The sequence below is a fragment of the Cynocephalus volans genome, chromosome 12 (genome assembly GCF_027409185.1).
Source record: "Cynocephalus volans isolate mCynVol1 chromosome 12, mCynVol1.pri, whole genome shotgun sequence".
NCBI classification, from domain to species: Eukaryota; Metazoa; Chordata; class Mammalia; order Dermoptera; family Cynocephalidae; genus Cynocephalus; species Cynocephalus volans.
In genome coordinates, this window is record NC_084471.1 from 73,279,678 (window position 1) to 73,298,973 (window position 19,296).

Here is a 19,296-nt window from a genome sequence, read left to right on the forward strand (position 1 = left end):
AAGGGTGAAGTAGGGAACTATGATATTTGGTTATAAGCTTTTTAGTACTCACTATTTCATTTTTAAAAAATGTATTTTTATAACCGTTTTATTGAGCTATAATTCATATACTATAAAATTGTACATTTAAAATGTACAATTCACTGGTTTTTAGTATATTCACAGAATTGTGCAATCATCAGCACAAACAGCTTTAGAATATTCTCATCACCCTAAAAAAGAAACTCAATATCCATTAGCAGTCACTACACATTTTCCCCAAATCCTTCCTTTGTTGTTCCTGTTCTTAGTTTATTTTTAATTTTGGTAAAGCATACATAACATAAAATTTACGATTTCCACTATTTTTGAGTGGAGAGTTCAGTGGCAGTAAGTAGATTCACAGTATTGTGCAACTGTTTCCACCACCCATCTCCAGAACTCTTCCATCATCTAATAATGTAAATCAGTATCCATTAAGCAATACCTCCCCATTTCCCCACTGTTCTACTTTGTCTCTATACATTTGACCTCTTCTAGGTACCTCATATAAGTAAACATGCCATATTTGTCCTTTTGTATCTGCTTTATTTCACTTAGCATAATGTCCTCAATGTTCACCCAGCTGAAGCATGCGTCAGAATTTTCTTCCTTTTTAAGGCTGAATAATATTCTATTGTATGTATATAGAGGTTGAGCATCACTAATCTGTAAATCCAAAATGCCCCAAATTCAACATTTTTTGAGTGCCAACCAACATGATGCTCAAAGGAGCATTTTGGATTTTGGATTTCTGGATTAGGGATGCTCAACCAGGGAGGGTTAAGTAGCTGCAAATATTCCAAAATCAAAAAAAAAAAAAAAAAAAAAATCCAAAATCTGAAACAATTCTGGTCCCAAGCATTTCGGACAACGAATACTCAATATGTACCACCTTTTGTTTATCCATTCATCTGGTGATGGACACTGAGTTTCCTCCACCCCAACTTTTGATTATTGTGAATAATGCTGCTATGAATATTGGTGTCTAAATATCTGTTCAACTCCCTGTTTTCAGTTTTTTTGTGTATACATCCAGAAGTGAAACTGTTGGATCAAATGGTAATTCTATGTTTAATTTTTTGAGGAACTGCCATACTGTTTTCCACAGCAGCTAGGAATTCTCTATATATTCTGGGTATTAATCAGAATAATAATTAATCTGATAAGAATATGAAATATGTGATTTGCAATTACTTTCTTTCTATGGACTGCTGTTTTTATTCTATTGACAGTGTCTTTGATGCACAAGTTTTAAATTTTAATGAAGTCCAGTTTTTCTATTTTTTTGTTGCCTGTGCCTTTAAGTATCATGTCCCTAGGAATCACGGTCAAATGCAATATTATGAAGCTTTTGCCCTATGTTTTCTAAGAGTTTTATAGCTTTAGCTCTATATGTTTAGGTCTTTGATCCATTTTGAGCTAATTTTTTATGTATGGTATAGGTAAGCATCTAACTTCATTCTTTTGCAGTGTATATATCCACTTTCTCCAAAATGAATGAGGAATTTGCACTCTTACTGAAAATCATTTTACCATGTATGTGAGGGCTCTGGGCTCTCTCCTATTCCATTGGTCTATATGTGTGTCTTTATGACAGTACCATACTATTTTGATTACTGCAGCTTTGCAGCAATAATCAGGAAGGAAGAGTCCTCCGATTCTGTTGTTCTTTTTCAAAATTGTTTTTGTTATTCAGGATCCCTTGAAATTGCACAAGAATTTTAGGATGGATTTTTCTATTTCTGCAAAAATTGTTGGAATTTTCCTAGGGCTTGTATTGAATCTGTAGATCACTTTGGTATAACTGACATGTTACCTAAATTAAGTCTTCCAACCCATGAAAATGGGATATCTTTCGATTTATTTATGTATTCTTTAATCTCGTTCAGTAGCCTTTTATAGTATTCAGTGTACAAATCTTCCAACTCTTTGGTTAAGATAATTCCCAAGTATTTTATTCTTTTTGATGCTATTGTAAATGAGATTGTTTTCTTAAAATTTCCTTGATAGATTGTTCTTTATTGTATAAGAAAGTACTACTTGATTTTTAAAGAAGACCCATGTGTTATATTGATAAAAGATATATACATCAAAAAGAGACAAAATATACTGTAGTTTTCCAGACTCTAAGCTTAATCAGAATGGAGATAAGTTGCATTATTTAAACATTTACATTATTCAAACTCCTAATTCTGAATTTCAAATAAAAATTGCTGACATTTCAAACTGTTCAGAATACTGTGCTGTAGGAATAAGGATAAAACTTCCATAATCTTCTTGTTGACCTGCAATTTTCTTATTGCAAATAAAAATTTGCTTTATTCTAAAAGATCACACCCTATGATACACTACTAGAGATAAGAAATATCAACAGAAAATTATCTTTTGCAGCTATCTGGTTTCTTACACTCTCTTCTTAATACGTGTGGGTTTTGCCAGATTGTCTGTAAGTACTCTTGCTTAAGCAAAACTCTCCATCACTGGAAATGTTCAACAGAGGTTCTACACTAGAGATTTCAACTCAGACTGGGAAGGTGAGTAGGAAGAATTTAATGGATTGTTTTAATTCTTATAATTCCACTATCCTAAGGTCACAGGAAATTAACATGCTAGAAGACATTTAGAAGGTTTAGAGTTAAATAAAATCAACAATAAAATAAAAACAGTAAAATGAAAACTTTTGGCTCAACAATTTATTAGACCTAGACAAAAGGCTTTGCTATAAGCCTAAGAATGGGCAATCTGAATGAAAAGGCCCTAAGAAAAAGTTACAGTTTTCTATATAAATTCCAGATCAGAACTCTAGGATAAAATGTATGTGTTAGTTTTCTTTCCCTCCACCTGTCTATCAATCAAATACTAACTGAATTACTATTACATTCTCAACACTATGCTAGGCACTAAAGATACAAAGATAAAAATAAACATTCAATCCCCACCTTCAAAGAGCGCATCATCTAAGGTGGTAACACGCAATGCATGGGCTAGTAGGGAATACATATTGTACCCTAGGTCAGGGTTAAAGTAGAGAAGATGTCAGGAAAGGAAGAGGTAGCCCTTGAAATGAACCTTAAAGGATGAACAGGAGGTAGAGATTATCTATAATGTACTGGGCACTTTGCTAGGTGTAGAGATTATCTATAATGTACTGGGCACTTTGCTAGGTGTTTAGGCTACAAAAATTAATCAGAGAAAGCCTTTGCACATAATTCAGTAGGGGGAAAAAGCCATATTAAAACTACTTACAAAACCTTGAGATTAAAAGTAAGACAGACATGTTATAAAATTAGAGAAGAACAAACTTGGTGGGGGCAGGGAACATATAGCATTGCAAAGGCTATACAAAGATGCTCATGTCTGAGCCCAATCATAAGGGTAAGCAGATATTCAATAGAGTAACAGAATGCAACGCAGAGAGAAGGGCATTCTAGACAGGGAGAATAGTATGAGCACTGGAATAAAGGTACAAAGGTGTGACTTGTAAGAGCATTGCCCGATCAGGAACTTGCATGTAGTTTAGTTTGGCTGAAATGTAGGCTATGAAGCAAAAAGAGAGGCAAGGAGGGAAACAGTTAGAGAAGTAGAAAAGTTATGAATGAAGCAGAAAGACACTGGTATTCTCATATGGTTACTAAACCTTTAAATTTCTTTTTTCTGAAAAACTGTTTAAGTGTTAAGAATTTTTCTTGTTCATTTGTAAGAATACTAGACACACTAAATACAGTAACTTTTGTCATTGCAAATAGTTTAACTTTTAGTTTTACATTTTATTCATCTTTAACTTACAGAAATTTTAAAACCTGATATAATCAAATTCATTTTTTGCTTCTGTAATTGATACCACTGTTTTTATGCTTGAAAAATCCAGTTTAATGGTTACTGCAAGTAATATAAAAGACCTAAAATAAGATAAAATAAGGTTGGGGGGAAGAACGAAGGTAGATTCAATATCTATTTAGGAGATGGAATTAGTAGTCAGTGGGAGGAGAGACTAGGAGAGAAAGAGACTACCAGGAAAGCAAGATCCATCTGAGGACTTCTCAGGGAGGGAGGCTAAGACTGGTCAGTTGAAGATGGAGGAGAAATATTAGAAAAGTAGCTTCAAGGGAGATAAGGGATAGAAGGCACCAACAGAATATTCTACATTTGCTCTCTCTCAAGAATTAGAGTTATCATTCCTATTTCTGTAGATCTAAAAAGTCCTGAGTTTTCTCTTGCTTAAGTTCATTAGAAAGTCAGTTAAAATTTCAGAGTATTATATTGAGTCTTAGCAATATCATGACTTTGATGAGTATATTAAAATGTCAGCTGTCAAACTGAATTTCATTCTGATTCCACACAATTCAAATGACTAACTCCTTTGTTTCCCTAATAAACTTCTACATTTCCTTTGTGGTAGAGCTACTTTTTGCTCTAAATTCTATGGCCTGCAAGATAATTAACTTCATAAAGTAGGTTAAAAGACCACATTTTGGTTGTTTCAATTTCTCTATTTTATTTTTGGCTTTTAAGAGATCATGATGGCCTGACACTGGCATAAGCTTTTGGACATATTTGCAAAACTGACGAGAGAAATGGTGAATACAATACAGATATCTAATTTTATTAACTTATACATAAAAGTAAAATAATCTAAATTCACTTTGGCTATGGAAAACAGATTACTCACCTGCGACCACATTCTGAATATTTACCAATATTTTTTAATATTAAGGCAGCTGTTAGTCGGATGTGTTTAGTTATTGGTCCCTCTTTCTCATCCTTAAAAAGAAAAAAAAAAAAAAAAAAAGAATAAAGATCTAAATCATAAAGGACTCACACCTTTACAGGTAAGGCTTTCAAGGCATGCTTACTGTAAAATCTCGAAAGACAAGGTTTCTTGATCCTCTCCTAAGAGCCATAAGTGCAGCACTGGGATGATTCACAATGGCCTTTTGTGCTCTAGGAGTTGAGCTTGTGCCTCCTATAGCTGGCTGCCTAAATTGATCAGAGAGAGAAAGAAACTTTTAACAATACTGCAGACAAACTGACAATGATGACCACCCTGACAACCCTATACGGTGGTTACTTTGAAATTGTGGATACAGGGTGAGTAAAAGGTCCAGTGGTCCAGCATTAATGTTTATGCTTTGTGTCAGCCTAGGCAAAGGGTCTCTTAGTATTAAGGTAAAGTTTCAAGTCATTTATTTCCAATCTATCAGTTTTAAAGCAAACAACAGATGTTTCAGTATGGTCCATCACTAAAGTTACTGTGCTGGGTAAGTATGCAATCAAAATAAATACAACATAGTACCAAAGTACCAAAGTACCAAAGCTGTAGAGTTCTCATCTTTAAATATAATGTGAAGATGTTACAAAGATGAAAAGTCTACAATTTGAGCTGCAAATTATTTTTAAACAGTACCTAAGAATAAAATACACAGCTCATCCAGAAAAAGGTAACCTTACATGATAAAATTATGCTAAACACTGCATTCCAAACTATTACTTTTTTCATAATCTTATTTTTCATTTAATAATTTCAATCAATCCTTTCAGTATAGTTCTATCATTCTTTATGAAAGACATAGAATGGAGGGCCTACAGAGATGGTTTTATATAAAATCATATTCAAACTATGGTATATTTCTTTGGACAAGCAGATAGACTGCATTACCTGTCATGCTTTGGTGAGGCAATGGTGCAAAGGACACTGACTCAGATGTGAGGAAACCCTGTTTCTGACACTATAACTAGCTGTATGACTTTTAATATTTCTTTTTGCATGTGTAAAGTGTGGATATTTCTAGTTCTTTTTTATATAAACAAACATTCCGAATATGAAATAAGATAGTGTAAAAGCACTCTTAAAAATTGTAAACTGATATGTATGTATGTTTGTATATATGAAGAAATATCTTTGCCATTATCAAATAGATGTTTTGTTTTTTTTATTTTGGGGGGGCATCTGGCTGGTACGGTGATCATCAAATGTATGTTTAATTACTCTCATTATTTTTTTTAAAAGATGACTGGTAAGGGGATCTTAATCCTTGATTGGTGTTGTTAGCACCATGCTCTCCCAAGTGAACTAACCGGCCATCCCTATACAGGGATCCAAACCCGTGGCCTTGGTGTTACCAGCACCACGCTCTCCCGAGTGAGCCACGGGCCAGCCCTTAATTACTCTCTTAAAGGGAAAAGAACCATACACAGTACTTCCAGTTTACAAAGTATTTCTCATATATCATCTGTCATTACTTCCAATAACTCTTCTACAAATTAGAATCCAAGTGTTAGAGCTACAAGATACTTTATAGACCATATTGTCCAGCCAATACGAAAAGTGATGCCTGGAGAATTTACGCAATTTGAACAGGATCACATAACTGGTTAGTGGTAGAGCTAGACTAGAACCCAGGTTTCTGGTCTCCCAATATGCTAAGTTGCCTTTCATTGTTCCTGTGTTTTGCTTGGTTTCCTGGTGTTTCTTTTTGTATGTACAACAGGAAGTAAACTCATTTTCCTTACTTGGCAGAAGATTTTTGACTTCCTGCTTGTCCTGGTTCATCCTGTTTTAATCCTGCAAGCAAGGCATCCTTTGAACAGTGCTTATCCTTTTTGAGAAAAAGGAAGTAAAAGAATACACATCAAGATCTTTAATGCAACCAGATGAGTTACTGACCAAATAGTATTAAGAAAGCGTACCTGTAAGTGGGTAATAAAAGAAAACCTCTGTCGCTGAAAAGGCTCACAACCTTCCCAAAGACACTGCCCTGGATATACATCTTTTCCTCCATGTTCGGTAGCTGCATGGTAGAAAACCTGTGAAGGTGTCTGAAACCACCTACAAAAAACAAAGTAGTAGAAATTTTCTGAAATGTGGATGTATTCTTTAAAATAGGAAAGTTGCTCTCCTTAATACAAGTTCTAGGTCAATACACAGAAATAACGTGTATTAAGCAAAAAAGGGTAAGCCAATCTGATTCATTTCACTTAAGACATATTTTAAAACTATTTTGAAAATTTCTCTGCTTATTTTTTCAAGTAAAATCATTCAACTATACTGAACATTTCCAGTAATTTGTTTTAAGTTAATAGTCTTCATTCCTAATTCCCTACCTTCAATGAAAGTCGGCTAAGAATCTCTTGAAAGTAAATGAAATATCATTTTAAAACACAATAGATCACTATCTTATTTTTTTTTTATTTTTATTTTTTTGTCATTTTTTCGTGACCGGCACTCAGCCAGTGAGTGCACCGGTCAGTCCTATATAGGATCTGAACCCGCGGCGGGAGCGTCGCCGCGCTGCCAGCGCAGCACTCTACCAAGTGCGCCACAGGCTCGGCCCTAGATCACTATCTTATAAACAAATACCATATACTCTGTTGTACTTTTAGAAATACCTCAAGCATTTACTAGATTTCGTATTACATATAACTATCATATCCAATCCAACAATTTAATTCTACAAATTCTGGTAAGTCCAGCTTTTTAGCTGAGTTCACATTTTGTATGTCCGTCCACGTTTAAGAAGTCAAGTCTTTCATTTCTCCAACATCTTACCCTATTCATCACTACAAGGGCTTAATAATGCAAATATCTGAGTGGGTAAGTGGCAAAGGACACAAAACTGAAGGAATTCAGATACTATTCTCCTTTATTAACTAGAAAACCTGGCAATAAGATAGAACACTGTAACATAGAATGTATTTAAAATACAGCAAAGGGCTGGCCGGTTGGCTCAGTTGGTTAGACCATGGTGTTATAACACCAAGGTCAAACAGTTTGGATCCCTGTAACGGTGGGCCACCAAAAAAAAAAAAAAATACAGCAAAGAATGTATTAAAAGCCTTCAATTACTAATTAGTAACTCAAATATCTGCACAATCAGTATCTTTACAGTTTATTGCAGAGATCTCTTAGGATTTGATTTTTTTTATGGCTGTCATATGAAAATGTCTACATTTGAACCAATTTTTAATGTGCAGCATATATTCAATATTTCAAATTAATATTCCCTCAGGAAATGATCGGCATTTTAAAATAAATTTTAATGAGAAAAGTAATTACTGAATTATAAGAGATAATGTCAAAAATCATTATAGATTACCTATTTCATTTCCATTAGTATTCATCTATATAAATACCTACCAAGAGTTTATTGTGAAACTAACCTGAGTAAATACATTTTAAGTTTGGGAATTCCTTTTAGTTTTCAGTACTCACAATGCTATTTCATTAATATGAAATAAATATGACCAGAGTTCTGTTATATAGACTAATAATTACCGCAAGGAAGCATTTCTTATTGTGTTAAGACTTTATCTAAAAACTATGAAATCATTAATTGAAATATAAAGCCTCTGCAGACACACACACACAAATGAAAATCCAAATGTACTACTAGTCACTAGGCAAGGTGATTTCTATTTCTAAACTATTTTGCAATACATAAAATTAATCGAGTTTATTGGCAACACATAAAATTAATAAATTTACTAGCTATAGGAGAAAAATAACAGTTGGTGCTTCCTTAAAACAATTTTATTGACTAAATATATACAACAATGCATGTGTGTATTTTAAGAGAACTGATCTTTAAGAGTTTATCACTCTACCTGCCCAATCCAGAGTCTACTATTTCTCTTCAATTTACTATCCTCTCCCTCATCCAAAGTCTATTTTCTATTTATCTAACTACTGTGGTAATATGAGCCATTCATTGATTGTTGTGGTGGGTCAAGATGAAGTTCTAACCAAACTATGAATGAAGCTGGTTGCAATAATCACATGAGGGCACAAAGTAGTTAATGTTTCCAAATCCATTAAATGGAATATCTAGATTTTAAAACCTTAAATGTAATATTGGAGAGTTAAACTCTAAGAAATGCAAAGCAAACAGACATTGAGCTTTCAGAATATTATGGATTTTTCAGAATATTATGGGATGGTGTGGGGGAAGGATAAGAGATGAGGTAGGATGCTACTACTACTTACTATAATGTCTAGAAAAATGTTCCTCACTACTACCTTTTCCAGCGATCACCTACTCCACTCTCCACCCCCCAAAATCATAAACACATGTTCATTTAAATGGGAAAATTAACTGGGAAAATTAAAGCGTATCCAAATAAAATAAAATAAAATTTCTCTGTGATCCAGTTACCCAGACTGCTAATATTTTGGCATGCAGTCATGTACCACATAACAATGTTTCAGTTAATGATGGACTGCATGTAGGATGGTGGTCCCATAAGAATATAATACTTTATTTTTACTGTACCTTTTATATGTTTAGATACACAAATACTTTCCATTGTGTTACAACTGCCTACAGTATTCAGTATAGTAATAATATGCTGTACAGGTGTGTAGCCTAGGAGCAATAGGCTATACCATACAGCCTAGGTGTGTAGTAGGCTGTATACCATCTAGGTTTGCGTAAGTACACTCTACAATATTCACACAAGGACAAAATTGCCTAACAATGTATTTCTCAGAACATATCTCCATCGCTAAGTGCTGCATGACTGTATTTTCTTTAAGCCTTCTCTCTCTGTATAGGTATGTGTTTTTAAACAAAACTGTAACTATTACTGATACAATTTTATATGCTGCTGCCACTATTGGCTAATATGGTACCATTGCACAATTTAAAAGAATGCTCTTCCTTGAGATACTTTACTGACATCTGCAGAAAAACTGTTGCAATACACAATTTATGACATATACAATGTGAATAGTGCCTCTTTTGAAGTGCCCCAAAGGTGGCAGCTCTGGGCAAAGAATATTTCTCTGAAACTCATTTTACTTATTGGGAATATAGTTTTCAGGTTGTGAGGCTTAAATTTGATGATATGTGTAAAGCTAATGGCAAACAATAGAACATAAGTAAATGAGAGCTATTACCATAATGATCAGTAGTAGTAGTAGTAATAATAATAGTGCTGGTAACCTCATCTTTTCACTGCACATGTTGCTTTCCTCTACCCTGAGACGTTTTCCACAGCTATTCTGAAATTGCTGATTTGCTCAGTAACGTTTGGTCCACCTCCAAGTTGATGTCCCTTTATATGAAGTGGCACTCACCATCACTCACAACTAATTTTATTCACTTCTGTTCCTAAAAATTTTCCCCATAGAAACTGCTGCAAATCCAACCTTGGTTAAATACTGAAATTCAATCTTGTTTTAGAGCTTCTCTTCCCCCTGTGTCAGTGTGAGTTTGTGAATCTAGAGATAATGCCTTACTTTTATGTCTCTGAAAGAAAAGGCTTATTACTGAAAGTACATAAGTTTATTCTATTACAGCTTCCTTAACTTCCTTGTTCTCTACATTAAATTTTCAGTTGTTATTCATCCTTTCTTTCTCTTGGATCGCAGCCAGAAGTAACCACTATTTGCAGGGTTAACTCCTTCACTTATATGCTAAATTGTGTTGCATTTCCTTTATAAATTATCCCCTCTGTTGCATCTTCTGCTTTTTCCTCTCTACTGAATCCTACCCTTAAGTCTAAAAATATATATGCTACTCTGACTAAAAACAACAGAAACACTTTTTCTTTAATTCTGCTACTTTATCAAAAGATAGAAACCAGCATTTATCAATATCTGCAAAGCGATGAAAATCTTAAAATTTAGTACATTTATTATATATCTATCTGACCCCTTTTCTCTCACTCATTGCTAATCTTTCAAATACATATATTATTTTCAATTATATCATCAATATAATTTATAATTACTAGTCCCCTGCTTATTATTTAAATAATTGCAGCTAAAGCTCGAGATGAGTTTCTATTCTTTCATTTAATTCCTCTTTAGCCTAATTCTTTTTTCTTTTATCCTATTGAAAAGCTGTTTGGTTCAATTTAAATATTCACATAAGGCTACCAGAGGCAAGTTTCCTAATTCCAGCTACCCCAAGCAATCACTTAAGATTAAAATACTTAATACCTGAACTAAAATAAAGCCAGCAACCATTACTTACTGGTGTAATTTATATTATGATTGTTACCATCACTTTTCCTATCCTCAAAAAGAATTTCTTAAGGCATCATAAGCACATAAACAAGTTAAGTAATGAACAGTTTCCCTACCACCTTCAGAGGGGATTCTTTAAAAGCCGACAATCTATTCACAAGGTTATAAATAGTAATAATTTATAATACGTATTATATTTTAATAAGTTACCATATTCAAAAGAACAATTTAAAAACAAAGAAATCTCTGTGATTATAAAGCTAAGACAGTTTACTCTGTTTTAAAAACATATATAAAAAGGCTGAAAATAGCACTTTAGATAGTTTCATTTGAAGTTTTCTTAGTTCTTCAAGTTCTTGACAGGCTATTTTTCTTTAATGGCAAAAAAGTAATCCATGTCTTTCTTAATAGCACTCCTCCTGCCAAAAATTTCATTGACTTAAAATGCATGGGATTTTTCTTTTGCAGGAATGTTCTAATTTAAAAGTAAGATGTGCACATATATGCTAGTAAATACACATAAATGTATATATAAGACTACGAATATGTCAAAAATCTCTGCACTGCAAACATTTTAGTAAAAAACATTTTAGTAAAAAAACATGCCTATATTATTGGCTGTAGAACAATTTACCTTTACCTCAACTTTTGACATCTAATTATTTTTACATACATAATATTCTATGGTAAAATAAATATCAAGGGCATGCACTATTTTATATTCAAATGAGATTTAGTAACAAGCTTCTAAAATTTCGGGGTGGGGGAGAACATACCACCAACTGTGGTGGGAGAGTAACTCAATTTTATTATAAGCAGATATAAAAGTTAAAAGAGGGGAAAAAAACACCAATTTCACTATTAAAAGAAATTAATTTATTTCCTTAATACAAGACTAAAAATTACAAATTGGAAATCCTCAAATCAGTACTGGTGTTCTTTGAAATTAAATGTTGCTGTTGCTACAGGAGTTCAATCTCAGTTTCTTTGTCACCGTCAAACCAGACTCAAACTCACAGGTGGGAGCGACTGATTGACTGATGTAGCTGCCAAAGAATGGGGTAGAAAGCAAATATTTGACTTTTTCCTGCTCGTGAATTGTGGAAATACCCAAATACAGGAAGTGGGTTCAGATGGAGGATGGCCAAAACCAACTATCTTCAGCTCTACCTCCTTTCTTTCACTTTTAATAATTACTAGAGGGAGGAAAGGATTTCCGTATCTTCTAAGTTCTTCTAGCACCTACTCCTACTAACCTATTGGTATGTGAAGCATTTGAAAAGCACTATGAAAGTAGATTTGAACAATTTAGACACTATAATAATGTTATTCTTAATAAACTAACATAAGCTTTGAGATAAAAATAAGTTGTGATATGTGTATTTGTGTTTTTAATGAGATAAATAAAGCATATAAATGAATTTGAGACTTTTAAATTCTATCTTGGGTTTTCACTCAGTCTCCTTGAAAGACACAGCAGGGTATCACTTCACACTGTTCCTGACAAAGCTGTACACAGCATGAAGTACCTCTCTACCTAACTTCTGTTTGCTTAATACCTACTATATATCTGGCATATTCACATAAATCATCTTATTTGATTTCCATGATTGCTCTTTAAAGAAGGTAAAATTATCCCCACTTTACCACTAAGGAAATATTCTTTCAAAAAATTAACTTTCCCAGAGCCACACAGTTAAGAGGCAGAGGTGGGATTTGAAACCAGGTCTGTCTAACACTAAAGACCTGACTTTTTCTTACCATACTGTAATACATAACTGTTTACTTGAACATTTGTGGCAGATCATAGTTAAGGCCCAAGGAATACATACTTCTCAAACTAATGCTACCAAAAAATATTACTACATGAAATCAATCTCACATTCATAAAGGCTCTTTAGTTCAAATTATAAGTATAGATACACTAGCAAAATACCCAATGATTTTAGAGCTTTTATAAAAAATCTTTTATAAACCTATAGAGCAGCAAGGTGATGACCTGTTATCATGACAATTGAAAATGAAAAATGCCAACAAGCTATGTCAGCAAACAATTGACTTCAGAATCAAGGTAGTTAATCTCCATTTAACTCAAAAAATGTTAATTAAAAGGCTTTTTATGTGCCAGGCACTGGGCTAATATACTAAAACTTCGGAGGACAAAGCATAATCCTTTGAAGATCTCTCATGGTTTTATGTCCACAAAATTGAGGCACAGTGGTTTGAACCTCAGCATCACTTGAGTAGATTCCTGGGTGATCAAGGAATATTAATTTTACTAGTACCACCAAGTCAAAGTCTCTGATTCATAGAACAGCTTTCACACTGGAAATATTTGTTTAGAATAAATTTGAGATCCTCTGCATTCTTGGTTTGACCTTTAATGATGCAATTCTAAATATAAACACAATATAGACTATGTTCCTTTCAACAGGAAAGAATTTCCATCTTTTATGTAGCAGTTACTAACTAGAGATCTATGAGGATCAACATATTCTAGAAAAAATGGTTTTCAAATGTCTTTCATAGTAACAAAACCCTCTTTTCAAACAAAATATTAAATAAAGTCCCTATAAATAAAACAAAAAGCAGAGATCCTATGGTTAAAGGCAAGTAGTGGAGCTGCCCTTAAACTCTGCCCCTGTCCTGACATCATTCGTTCAAGAACACTGTGGCCAAGAAACATGAAATCCTAAAAATACTGTCAATATAAATTTTTGGCTACACAGAGGCATCAAGTCCTTTCCATCAATTACACAGAATTAAACTTTCCTCCAATTACACAGAATTAAAGCAATTAGTAGGAGTTGGGGAGGTCCCTTCTTAAAAAAAAGAAAAGCAAAGACAAAATATTGTCACACACAAACATTTCAATTATAAACCAAAAGTCAACATCATGCTTAATGATGGTACACAAACAAGGATAAAGATAAGGATAAGTGCTTCCAATTTCCTCTCAGATATGCAAAAAGCTTGGAAGTCACCACTTCCACTCTCATAAGAAGAAAAAAGCTGAACAAACAGAAAATTAGTAACTCTTCTTATATCTATCAGAGAAAACTAAGGTCACAGGGCAAACTGCCTCCTTGAAAGCAGGAGAGACAAGTGAATACAGAAAATCACAAGTTACTGCTGGAACCAATAAGTTGTAGGAACACCTCACATGGACTACCTTTAGTTAAAAACTCCTAGGGGGCCAGTCTCTGAGGAGAACCCACACCTTTTCAAGTTTTACCTCCAGAAACCCTACCAGGTTCTCATAGCAAAGAGTGAAAAAGCTCCCTAGTGTCTCCTGGAGGGGAAGATGGGAAGGTAACCATTTTAAAATATGACCAGAGTGTTTTTTCTCCTTAATGAAGGCCTACTCTCAAGGAAAACTACTTTATCAGAGTCTTACCTAACCTATGGGAAGGGCAATTAGAAAACCTCAACCCCCTTTTCTGGTCTCACATAGAAAAAAAAGATAAAGGCTGAGAAACTCTTCCCAAAGTCACACCCCTTAGATGAAAGCTCACTTAAAAAAAAAGAGAGAGATTTAATCATGAGATTACAGAAGGTTTTATCTCCCCAGTACCTTACCACCACATCAACAGGGCTACAGTATGATCATAGCAAATTAGAACTGAGAGAGCTGCAAGATACAGACTACATTTAAGAAGGAGTTCCTAAGGAACCCAAAGACAACAGGGGAAGAAAGAAAAGGATGCTAGAGGAAATTGAAGCTTCTGACACAGCTACAACAAATAATAAACAGCCTCACTCCTAAGGATAAACATAAAACCTCACGATAAAGGTCTATTTATCTCAGTTTCTATTAACTAAACATCATTTTTTGTCTGACTTTCAACAAAAACCTATAAGGAATGCTAAATGTAAAAAACTCCAACAAAACATACACAGCCACCACCCCTCCTCCCCACCCCAGTCAGAAAAGACAAAGGAAGCATCAGAACCAGATTCAGATATGGCATAGATTTTTGAACTATCAGACTGGGAATTTAAAATAATTATAATTAATATGCTGAGGCTCTAATGGAAAAAGTGGACAACATGCAAGAACAAAAGGGTAATGGAAGCAGGGAGATGGAGATACTAAGAATAAAAAAATAATACTAGAAAAAAAAAATGGTCACAGAAATAAACAATGTCTCTGATGGGATCTTCAGCAGACTAGACATGGGCAAGGGAAGAATCAGTGAGCTTAGAGATACATCAATAGAAATCTCCCAAACTAAAAAGCAAAGAGAAAAAAGAATTAAAAAGGGGGGGGGGGGGTAGAATATCCAAAGACTATGGGACAATCACGAAAGGCATGAATACATGTAATGGGAATACCACAAAAAGAAAGAGAAAGTACAGAAGAAATATTTGAAGTAAAAATGGGTTAGAATTTTCCCAAATCAATGACACACACCAAATCACAGATCCAGGAAACTCAGAGAACACCAAACAAGATAAAGATTTTAAAAATCTACAGTTAGGCATATCATAGCCAAAATGCTTAAAACCAAGGACAAAGGAAAAAAACACCTTACTGATGGAAGGATAAGGATAAGATTACATCAATATCTCTTCAGAAACCATGCAAGCAAGAAGAGTTAATTGAAATATTTAAAGTACTGAAAGAAAAAAATCCACCAACCTAGAATTTTGTATCTAGCAAAATTATCCTTAAAAAGTAAAGGAAAATACAGACTTTCTTAGACAAACAAAAACTGAAGGCATTTGCACCAGTAGATCTGCCTTACAGAAATGTTAAAAGGAGTTTTCCAGAGAGAAGGAAAATACGAGGTCAGAAACTTGTATCTACATAAAGAAAGGAAAAGTGTTAGAGAAAGAATCAATGGAAGTAAAATAAAATACTGTATGTTTCTTATTCCTAATTGATCTATAAGTGTTTTTCTCAAAATAATAACAACATATTTGGTGATTATAGTTCATGGAAAAGTAAAATGAATGACAGCAATTGTGTAAGGAACACAAAGGAAGAATTGAAGATACTCTGTTACAAGGTATATGCACTATCCATGAAGGAATATATTATTGTTTGAAAGTGGAATTCGATTACCTATAAATGTTTGGAAGTGGACTTAGATTAGCTATAAATATATATATTCTAAACGCTAGGATGACCACAAAAAAAATTTTTTTAAGTAAGTATAATTGGTATGTTTAGAGAGGAGAAAATGGTATCATATAAAGTGCTCAATTAAAACCAGAGAAGGCAGAAAAACAGGAGAAAGCAAAAAAAGAATGAACAAGTCCATTTACAAATATGGTAGATATTAATGCACTTATGTCAGTAATCACTTTAAATGTAAACGGTCTTAATAACTACTTAAAAGACAGACACTAGCAGGAGAGATTAAAAAACAAGACCCAACTCTATGTTGTTAAATATAAAAGACACAGATTAAAAGGAAAGGGATGGAGAAAGACAAACTATCCTAACCCTAAGCAAAAGAAAGCTGCAGTGGCTATATTAACTTCAGAAAAAGCAGACTTCAGAGCAAGGAAAATTATCAGGGATAAAGAGGGGCATTACGTAATGTAAAGAGATATATTCTTCAAGGTGACATAACAATCCTCTAGGTGTATGCACCTAACACAAAGCATCAAAATACATGTGAGACAAAAACTGATAGAACTACAAGGAGAAAGAGAAATCCACTATTACAGTTGGAAACTTCAACATACCTCTATCAGTAATTGAAAGATCCAACAGGCAGAAAATCAGTAAGGATACAGGTGAACTGAACAGCAACATCAATAAATTGGATTTAATTGACATTTATAGAATACTTCATCCAACAACATATTCTTCTGAAACTCACATGAAATATTCACCAAGATAGACACATTCTGGGACATAAAATACACCCTAACAAATTTAAAAGAATAGAAATCATACAATGTGTACTCTCAGATCACAATGAAATTAAAGATAGCTGGAAAATACCAAAATATTTGGAGATTAAATAACACACTTCTACAATATTTTGCACTAAATAAAAATGAAAATACAACTTATCAAAATTTGGGATACAGTAAAAGCAATACTTAGAGGAAAAGCTATAGCACTGAATGAGTATATTAAAAAAAGAAGAAAGTGTGCTGGCTGGTTAGCTCCATTGGTTAGATGTGGGGCTGATAACACATAGGTCAAGGGTTTGATCCCTGTACTGGCCAGCTACCAAAAAAAAAAAAAAAAAAAAGATCCACAATACCTAAAATCAATAATCTAAGCTTCCACCTTAGGAAACTAAAAATAGAGTTAAATCCAAAGCAAGCAGAAGAAAAGAAATGAAATAATAAAAATTACAGCAGAAATCAATAAAAATCAAAAGAGGAATTTGACAGGGAAAATCAACAAAACCTAAAGCCGATTCTTTGAAAAGATCAATAAGATAAACCTTTATGCAACCTAATCAAGAAAATGAGAGAAGATACAAATTACTAATATCAGAAATGAAAAAGGTGCCATCACTATTGATCCCATGGACATTAAAAGAATAATAAAGTAATATTGTGAACATTTCTTTGCTCACAAACTTGATAACATAGATGAAATAGATCAATTCTCTGAAAAACACAATCTGCCAAACTTCACACAAGGAGAGATGGATAATCAGAATAAGCCTATAACCACTATAAAAATTAAATCAATAATTAACAATCTTCAAAACAGAAGGAACCAGAACAAAATGGTTTCACTGGTGAATTTTACCAAATATTTAAGCAAGGAGTGATACCAATTCCCTACAATCCCTACCAGAAAAAAGAAGCAGAGGGAAAGCTTCCTAATTTATTCTATAAGGACAGTATTACCTAATACCAAAACCAGACAAAGACATTACAAGAACATTGAAGCCCAGGATCTCATGAACATAGATGTGAACATCCTCACCAAAAATATTAGCAAATCAGATCACACAATATGTAAAAAGAATTATGTACCACAACCAAGTGGGATTTTTTTCCAGGTATGCAAATCAAAAATTAATTGATGTAATCCATCGCATCTACTAAGCAAAAAAGAAAGATCATATGATCATACCAATAGGTGCAGAAAAGCATTTGGCAAAATCCAACATCCACTCATGCTAAAAGCTCTCAGCAAACAACTGAAACAAAGAGCTGAACAGACACTCCACCAAAGAAGATATACAGATAGTAAATAAGCAATGAAAAGATGCTGAGCATCATATGTCATTAGGGAATTGCAAAATAAAACAGAAATACCAATGCACACCTATCAGAATGGCTAAAGCCCACCTTGACAGCACCAAATGTGGACAAGGATGTAAAGCAAAAGGAATTCCCATTCATTGTTGATGAAAATGCAAAATGGTAGAACTACTCAGGAAGACGTTTTGGCAGTTTCTTAAAATGCTAAACAGTCCTACCATATGATCTAGCAATTGTAATCCTAAGTGTTTGCCCAAGTGAGTTGAAAAACTATGTCCACACAAAAATCTGCACATGAATGTTTATACCAGCTTAATTCATAATTACCAATAACCAGAAGCAACCAAGATATAATTCAATAGACAAATAAATAAACAAACTGTGGTACATCCATACACTGGAATATTATTCAGAGATAAAAAGAAATGCACTATCAAGTCATAAAAACACATGGAGGAACCTTATATGCATTCTGTTAAGTGATAGAAACCAGCCTAAAAAGACTATATGTTGTATGATTCTACTACATGACATTCTGGAAAAGTCACAACTATAGACACAGTAAAAAGATCAGTGGTTGCAAAGAGCTGGGGATGGGAGAATGAGGTGAAGAGGGATAAATAAGGTAGAGCACTGGGGATTTTTAGGGTGGTCAAAGTACTTTGTATGTTATTGTAATGGTGGATACATTACATTATACAATTTGCTAAAACCTACAGAACTGTACAAAGAGTAAACTAACTTAAATTATAAATTTGGGGTAATATGATGTGTCAATGTAGGTTCACTGATTGTTAAGAAATGTACTACTCCTACAGAGATACTGACAGTGGAGGAATGTGTATGTTTGTAGGGGAAAGGGGTGTATGGAATCTCTCTGTACTTTCCACTCGGTTTTGCTGTGAATTTAAAACTCCTCTAAAAAAAAGTCTATTAAAAAAATTTAAACAACAAGAAAGCAATAAAATTTGAAGAGGTCTTTTTGTGGTTACCAGATTGGCAATGACATTCTCCTAATATTTGTAGTAGCTAGGTAGTGGGAAAACAAGTATGTCCACACTGTATTGTTTGAATTACAAATTAACATCACATTTTTGGAAGGCAATTTATCAATTTCTATA

General features: G+C 33.6%; 1 protein-coding gene across 1 annotated transcript in view; it reads right to left on the minus strand.

Annotated features, from left to right (window-relative positions):
* Positions 1-19,296, minus strand: part of ARID2 (AT-rich interaction domain 2) — a 159,463-nt gene that overhangs the window by 5,356 nt on the left and 134,811 nt on the right. The window contains exons 17-20 of the mRNA XM_063074980.1: positions 6,709-6,847; positions 6,532-6,617; positions 4,875-4,998; positions 4,691-4,782 (exon numbers count right to left, since the gene is read on the minus strand). Of these exons, the coding sequence (XP_062931050.1) occupies positions 4,691-4,782; positions 4,875-4,998; positions 6,532-6,617; positions 6,709-6,847 (441 nt within the window). The remainder of the gene's footprint in view (positions 1-4,690; positions 4,783-4,874; positions 4,999-6,531; positions 6,618-6,708; positions 6,848-19,296) is intronic.